The sequence below is a fragment of the Oncorhynchus keta genome, chromosome 20 (assembly GCF_023373465.1).
Source record: "Oncorhynchus keta strain PuntledgeMale-10-30-2019 chromosome 20, Oket_V2, whole genome shotgun sequence".
Classification (NCBI taxonomy): domain Eukaryota; kingdom Metazoa; phylum Chordata; class Actinopteri; order Salmoniformes; family Salmonidae; genus Oncorhynchus; species Oncorhynchus keta.
The window spans coordinates 42,122,050-42,129,960 of record NC_068440.1 but is presented as its reverse complement, the minus strand read 5'-3'; the positions used below and the strand labels follow the sequence as shown (position 1 = coordinate 42,129,960).

The following is a 7,911-nucleotide window of genomic DNA, read 5'->3' as shown; positions in this document are numbered from 1 at the left end:
CATGGCTCTGCTGAATGTGTTCTCTTCCTAGTGACATCATGGCTCTGCTGAATGTGTTCTCTTCCTTATGACATCATGGCTCTGCTGAATGTGTTCTCTTCCTTGTGACATCATGGCTCTGCTGAATGTGTTCTCTTCCTTATGACATCATGGCTCTGCTGAATGTGTTCTCTTCCTAGTGACATCATGGCTCTGCTGAATGTGTTCTCTTCCTTATGACATCATGGCTCTGCTGAATGTGTTCTCTTCCTTGTGACATCATGGCTCTGCTGAATGTGTTCTCTTCCTAGTAACATCATGGCCCTTGTGAATGCATTTGATCTCCCTGAGCACTCCTTCACTGTTGACAACTATGAGGAAGTTCTTCAACATTACAACAGCACATCGCCAGACATCATCCAGGGATTAAACCTGAAGACCTGTGATCTACAGCAGATTCTCAGTCAGGTAGTGAAATTACACGATGTCCAATCCAAGACACGTCATTTACTCTGAGGGACACCAGAACTTTCTTATGCCCGTACTGTGTTCCCCGTAGGGTGTGGAGGGAACTGGTCTGGCCTTCATCGTGTTCACAGAAGCCATCACCAAGATGCCTGTCTCTCCTCTCTGGTCCATCCTGTTCTTCATCATGCTCTTCTGTCTGGGACTGTCCACCATGTTTGGGAACATAGAGGGGGTCGTGGTGCCCCTTCAGGATCTCAAAATCTTCCCCAATTGGCCCAAAGAAGTCTTAACAGGTTAGTGACACACGGAAGCTGAGATGTCTTCTTCTAAACAGCACTAAATCAAAATGTCTTCAAACCAAGGCATCACAAACTTGTTGTTGACCTTTAACCTCTCTGCACACACACACCTTTAAGGGAGTATCCCTCTGAACATCCAATGAGGTTGAGCACCAATGAAAGAACCTTGGTTGTCGACGTTTAAACAACTGTCTTTGTTTCGTCTTCCTTCAGGCGTCACTTGTATCGTTTGCTTCACGGTCGCTCTCATATTCACCCAGCGGTCTGGTAACTACTGGCTGGCTCTGTTCGACAGCTTTGCCGGCTCCATCCCTCTCCTAGTCATCGCCTTCTGTGAAATGTTGTCTGTTGTTTACATCTACGGGATAGACAGGTGAGTCCAGATACTGAAACACCACGAAATAAAATAGAACTGAATAAGAATAGAAAATACCTAATTGTCAAAGCTATGTGAAGATGTACAGTAGATGTCAAACGTTTGGACACCTACTCATTCAAGGGTTATTCTTAATATTTTTGTTATAGAGTATACCGTACTTATTTTACTCTCCATATCCCCAAATTCCTACCACAAACTCTGAACCTTTTCATCTGGATCATCATAGCTAGCAAACCGCAACCCGGGTTGACTACTCCTGGCTAACGTTTTCTTCCCGGAGCTAGCACCAACTAGCCTGGGGCTAGCCCATGCTAGACCCATCTCCCGGCTCACTCCTGGGCTACAATATCTGGACCCCTTCTACTGCCGGTACGGGGCACGGAACCCCACCGATCCTCTACGACTGGAATAACGACATAATCTGCCCGAGGATTCCAACAGACCCATCATGCGCGACACACACTGAAGGCCCATTCTGCTAACCTGCTAGGCCTGCTAGCTACCTAGAGCTACTTGGAACCCTACTAACTCCACGACTGGTTTATTGACGTCACTGCACGAAGAGGCAAAAACAGACTTACCCCCATCGCGACGTCCCCCAAAGGCTAACTTGCTAGCCCTGGTCTACTAACTGCTAGCTTGCCAGCCCCGGTCTGCTAACTGCAAGCTTGTTTAGCCCCGGCCTACTAACTGTTAGCGTGTTAGCATCGGCCTGCTAACTGTCTGAATCGCGATGTCCCCAGTCAGCCCAACCACTCACTGGACCCACTACTGTCTTATTGTAGTGGGTTTATTTTACTGTCTTATTTCACTGTAGAGCCTCTAGCCCTGCTCAATATGCCTTAACCAACCATGTTGTCCCACCTCCTACATATGCGATGACATCACCTGGTTTAAAAGTCTATAGAGACCATATCTCTCTCATCATTACTCAATGCCTAGGTTTACCTCCAATGTACTCACATCCTACCTTACCTTTGTCTGTACACTATGCCTTGACTCTATGCTTTCGTGCCCAGAAACCTGCTCCTTTTACTCTCTGTTCTGAACGTGCCAGTTCGTATAGCCTTTAGCCGTACCCTTATCCTACTTCTCCTCTGTTCCTCTGGTGATGTAGAGGTGAATCCAGGCCCTGTAGCCCCCAGTTCCACTCCTATTCCCCAGGCTCTCTCTTTTGTTGACTTCTGTAACCGTAAAAGCCTTGGTTTCATACATGTCAACATCAGAAGTCTCCTCCCTAAGTTTGTTCTATTCACTGCTTTAGCACACTCTGCCAACCCGGATGTCCTAGCCGTGTCTGAAACCTGGCTTCGGAAAACCACCAAAAACCCTGAAATCTCCATTGCTAACTATAACGTTTTCCGCCAAGATAGAACTGCCAAAGGGGGCGGTGTTGCAATCTACTGCAAAGATAGCCTGCAGAGTTCTGTATTACTTTTGAAGTCTGTACCCAAACAATTTGAGCTTCTACTTCTAAAAATTCACCTTTCCAGAAACAAGTCTCTCACTGTTGCCTCTTGCTATAGACCTCCCTCTGCCCCCAGCTGTGCCCTCGATACCATATGTGAACTGATTGCCCCCCATCTATCTTCTGAGCTCGTGCTACTAGGTGACCTAAACTGGGACGTGGTTAACACCCCGGCCATCCTTACAATCCAAGCTTGATGGCCTCAATCTCACAGAAATGATCAAATCCGTAACTCCAAAACTGTAAACACACCTCATTCATAGATGTCATTTTCCTAACTAACTCGCCCTCCAAATACACCTCTGCTGTTTTCAATCAAGACCTCAGCGATCACTGCCTCATTGTCTGCATCCGTAATGGGTCTGAGGTCAAACAACCACCCCTCATCACTATCAAATGCTCCCTGAAACACTTCAGCGAGCAGGCCTTTCTAATCGACCTGGCCGGGGTATCCTGGAAGGATATTGACCTCATCCCGTCAGTCGAGGATGCCTGGTTATTCTTTAAAAGTGCCTTCCTCGCCACCTTAAATAAGCATGCCCCGTTCAAAAAATGTAGAACTAGGAACAGATACAGCCCTTGGTTCACTCCAGACCTGACTGCCCTCGACCAGCACAAAAACATCCTGTGGCTTTCTGCATTAGCATCGAATAGCCCCCGTGATATGCAACTTTTCAGAGAAGTTAGGAACAAATATACACAGGCAGTTAGGAAAGCTAAGGCTAGATTTTTCAAAACAGAAATTTGCATCCTATAGTACAAACTCAAAAAAATTCTGGGACACTGTAAAGTCTGTAAGATAAGAGCACCTCCTCCCAGCTGCCCACTGCTCTGAGGCTAGGAAACACTGTCACCACTGATAAATCTACTATAATTGAGAATTTCAAAAAGCATTTCTCTACGTGTCCATACTCTACGTGTCCATACTAGACACGTGTTCCATACTAGACCCGTGTTCCATACTAGACACGTGTTCCATACTAGACTATATAAGTACCCCAGGGGTGTAACTTTGTCTTTAGAAGTAGGGGGGGGCATAAATATTATGATTTATTTTTATCCAGTTGGATAAACACTCCGAACAGCCTTCCCGACTGCTCAGAGGCGTCCACATGGTCCTAAAGCACACTATTGCCTCGTTTTGTATCACGTTCCAATAGTAAAACTGTGGGGAACAAAAGGGCAACTTCAGGATGTGGGGGGGAGGGGGGGACATTTCCCCAGTGAATGTTGCACGCCTGAGTACACCTTAGGTCTTCATTAGACCTAAGGGTTACATCAACCATGTATCACAGTGTGCATATTCCTCTTCATTGGATATCATGGGGAACTTTCACTCTGATAACCAGCCATTGGAACATCGAAATCCCAGTTAATTCACTCTCCTACTCCGACAGGTTTAACGCAGACATAGAGTTCATGATTGGACACAAGCCCAACCTGTTCTGGCAGGTGACCTGGAGGTTCGTCAGTCCAGTCATCATGCTGGTGATTTTCATCTTCTACTTGGTCACCCAGGTCAGCGGGGAGCTGACCTACCTCGTATGGGACCAGGACGCGGTAAGCCTTGTTGACAGGAAATAGTTCATGAATGTTGTTGATATCATATCTGCGTCCCAAATGGCACCATATTTGCTGTGTAGTGCACTACTTTAGACCAGGGTCTATAGGGTAGTAGTGCACTACTTTAGACCAGGGTCTATAGGGTAGTAGTGCACTACTTTAGACCAGGGTCTATAGGGTAGTAGTGCACTACTTTATACCAGGGTCTATAGGGTAGTAAGGCACTACTTTAGACCAGGGCCTATAGGGTAGTAGTGCACTACTTTAGACCAGGGTCTATAGGGTAGTAGTGCACTACTTTAGACCAGGGCCTATAGGGTAGTAGTGCACTACTTTAGACCAGGGTCTATAGGGTAGTAAGGCACTACTTTAGACCAGGGCCTATAGGGTAGTAGTGCACTACTTTAGACCAGGGCCTATAGGGTAGTAGTGCACTACTTTAGACCAGGGTCTATAGGGTAGTAGTTCACTACTTTAGACCAGGGTCTATAGGGTAGTAGTGCACTACTTTAGACCAGGGTCTATAGGGTAGTAGTGCACTACTTTAGACCAGGGTCTATAGGGTAGTAGTTCACTACTTTAGACCAGGGTCTATAGGGTAGTAGTGCACTACTTTAGACCAGGGTCTATAGGGTAGTAGTGCACTACTTTAGACCAGGGCCTATAGGGTAGTAGTGCACTACTTTAGACCAGGGTCTATAGGGTAGTAGTGCACGACTTTAGACCAGGGTCTATAGGGTAGTAGTGCACTACTTTAGACCAGGGTCTATAGGGTAGTAGTGCACTACTTTATACCAGGGTCTATAGGGTAGTAGTGCACTACTTTATACCAGGGTCTATAGGGTAGTAAGGCACTACTTTAGACCAGGGCCTATAGGGTAGTAGTGCACTACTTTAGACCAGGGCCTATAGGGTAGTAGTGCACTACTTTAGACCAGGGTCTATAGGGTAGTAGTGCACTACTTTAGACCAGGGTCTATAGGGTAGTAGTGCACTACTTTAGACCAGGGTCTATAGGGTAGTAGTGCACGACTTTAGACCAGGGTCTATAGGGTAGTAGTGCACTACTTTAGACCAGGGTCTATAGGGTAGTAGTGCACTACTTTAGACCAGGGTCTATAGGGTAGTAGTGCACTACTTTAGACCAGGGTCTATAGGGTAGTAGTGCACGACTTTAGACCAGGGTCTATAGGTAGTAGTGCACTACTTTAAACCAGGGTCTATAGGGTAGTAGTGCACTACTTTATACCAGGGTCTATAGGGTAGTAGTGCACTACTTTATACCAGGGTCTATAGGGTAGTAAGGCACTACTTTAGACCAGGGCCTATAGGGTAGTAGTGCACTACTTTAGACCAGGGCCTATAGGGTAGTAGTGCACTACTTTAGACCAGGGTCTATAGGGTAGTAGTGCACTACTTTAGACCAGGGTCTATAGGGTAGTAGTGCACTACTTTAGACCAGGGTCTATAGGGTAGTAGTGCACTACTTTAGACCAGGGTCTATAGGGTAGTAGTGCACTACTTTAGACCAGGGTCTATAGGGTAGTAGTGCACTACTTTAGACCAGGGTCTATAGGGTAGTAGTGCACTACTTTAGACCAGGGTCTATAGGGTAGTAGTGCACTACTTTAGACCAGGGTCTATAGGGTAGTAGTGCACTACTTTAGACCAGGGTCTATAGGGTAGTAGTGCACTACTTTAGACCAGGGTCTATAGGGTAGTAGTGCACTACTTTAGACCAGGGCCCATAGAGGATGCAGACATGGACTTGTATGTATTTTCTCCCTTGTTCTAAGTAAAGACTTTCACTTGTTGAAGTTTAAACCATTTGTTGCTCTTATGCCACAACAACTCTTTAGTATCGAGATTGGAAATGTATCTAAAGTTGTCAACAGTTTTTTGAAGTTGATACATTATACAGGATATATAGCCGTATGTGGACACCCAATCAAATTAGTGGATTCGTCTATTTCAGCCACACCCATTGCTGAAGGGTGTATAAAATCGAGCCCGCCGCCATGCGATCTCCATAGACAAACAATGGCAGTAGAATGGCCCGTATTGAAGAGTGCGTTCCGGTTCTCTTAACACATTATGGACCCGGAACTTAATCCAGAATCTAAACTAATTACGCAAAACTTTAGTTCTGGATTATCCGAGATGAATCAATTATCAACAAATGAAAACACTATTGATGATAAACCAAGTTAATTTAATAAAATAAGTTATTTTGTTGTTCCCTGATTTGCTTCATCTGGTTCTAGGAGGAGTTCCCTACTCTGGCAGACCGTCAGTATCCCGACTGGATCTACTTCATCATATTTATTTTGGCTGGCATTCCCAGTCTGGCTGTCCCTGGAGTCGCCATATTCAAATTCACCTACAACCGCTGCTGCCAGAAAGACAACGGCTTCAGAGAAGACACCATCAACTCTGTCTCTGCTCAAATACAGATGATGGACTAAAAGTAACAGGTTCACCCTCAGTTCTGGATTTCAAAGAAAAGTTGTTTTTACCTTGTCAGCTCGGGGGATTCGTCCCCGAGGCCGGTGTCGGCACACTGCTGGAGCCGCGTGTCTCTTTACACACCTGTTTCCCATCTCATAATTATGTTCCTTATGTAACCCTCTGGTTTCCCTTTCTGTTTTGTGGGTGATTGTCTTTCGTGTATTCCGGTGTGTTGTATGTTGAGTCCTGTTTTGTGGGTGATTGTCTTTCGTGTATTCCGGTGTGTTGTATGTTGAGTCCTGTTTTGTCCTTTGTCCTTAATAATAATAATATAATAATAATATATAATAATAATAATAATATAATAATATATGCCATTTAGCGGACGCTTTTATCCAAAGCGACTTACATTCATGTGTGCATACATTCTACGTATGGGTGGTCCCGGAATCGAACCCACTACCCTGGCGTTACAAGCGCCATGCTCTACCAACTGAGCTACAGAAGGACCGTGTTTGTTTGGAACAGGATTCTGTTACGTTTTGGATCAGTGATTGTTACTCTTATCTGTGTCCCGACTCCTTCGCTATCTTTTAGATAGACTGACAGCTGTAACTTTGCAAAATGTGGGAAAAGTCAAGGGGTCTGAATACTTTCCGAATGCTCTGCATTTTACTTGCTTTGGCAATGTAAACATACAGTGGCTAGTGAAAGTATTCACCCCCCTTGGCATTTTTCCTATTTTGTTGCCTTACAACCTGGAATTAAAATTGATATTTTGGTGGTTTGTATCATTTGATTTACACAACATGCCATTTTGAAGATGTAAAATACTTTTTTTATATTGACAATAAATAAGACAAAAAAAAACGGAAAACTTGAGAGTACATAACTGTCCACCCCCCCAAAGTCAATACTTTGTAGAGACATCTTTTGTAAGTCTCTTGGGGTATGTCTCTATAAGCTTGGCACATCTAGCCACAGGGACTTTTGCCCATCCTTCAATACAAAACTGATCCAGCTCCTTCAAGTTGGTTGGGTTCTGGTGGTGTGCTGTAATCTTTAAGACATACCACAGATTCTCAATTGGATTGAGGTCTGGGCTTTGACTAGGCCATTCCAAGACATTTAAATGTTTCCCCTTAAACCACTTGAGTGTTGCATTAGCAGTATGCTTAGGGTCATTGTCCTGCTGGAAGGTGAACCTCCGTCCCAGTCTCAAATCTCTGGAAGACTGAAACAGTTTTCCCTCAAGTATTTCCCTGTATTTAGAGCACTCCATCATTCCTTCAATTCAGACCATTTTC

General features: G+C 44.9%; 1 protein-coding gene across 2 annotated transcripts in view; it reads left to right on the top strand.

Annotated features, from left to right (window-relative positions):
- The window catches only part of LOC118379757 (sodium-dependent neutral amino acid transporter B(0)AT1-like), a 16,019-nt gene extending 9,102 nt beyond the window's left edge, over positions 1-6,917 (top strand). For both annotated transcript variants that reach the window (XM_052472903.1, XM_052472902.1), the window contains 5 exons: positions 291-447; positions 539-740; positions 960-1,119; positions 3,991-4,153; positions 6,421-6,917. In XM_052472903.1, coding sequence (XP_052328863.1) covers positions 291-447; positions 539-740; positions 960-1,119; positions 3,991-4,153; positions 6,421-6,621 — 883 coding nt within the window. In that variant the 3' untranslated portion in view covers positions 6,622-6,917. The remainder of the gene's footprint in view (positions 1-290; positions 448-538; positions 741-959; positions 1,120-3,990; positions 4,154-6,420) is intronic.
- The last annotated feature ends 994 nt before the right edge of the window (positions 6,918-7,911 follow it).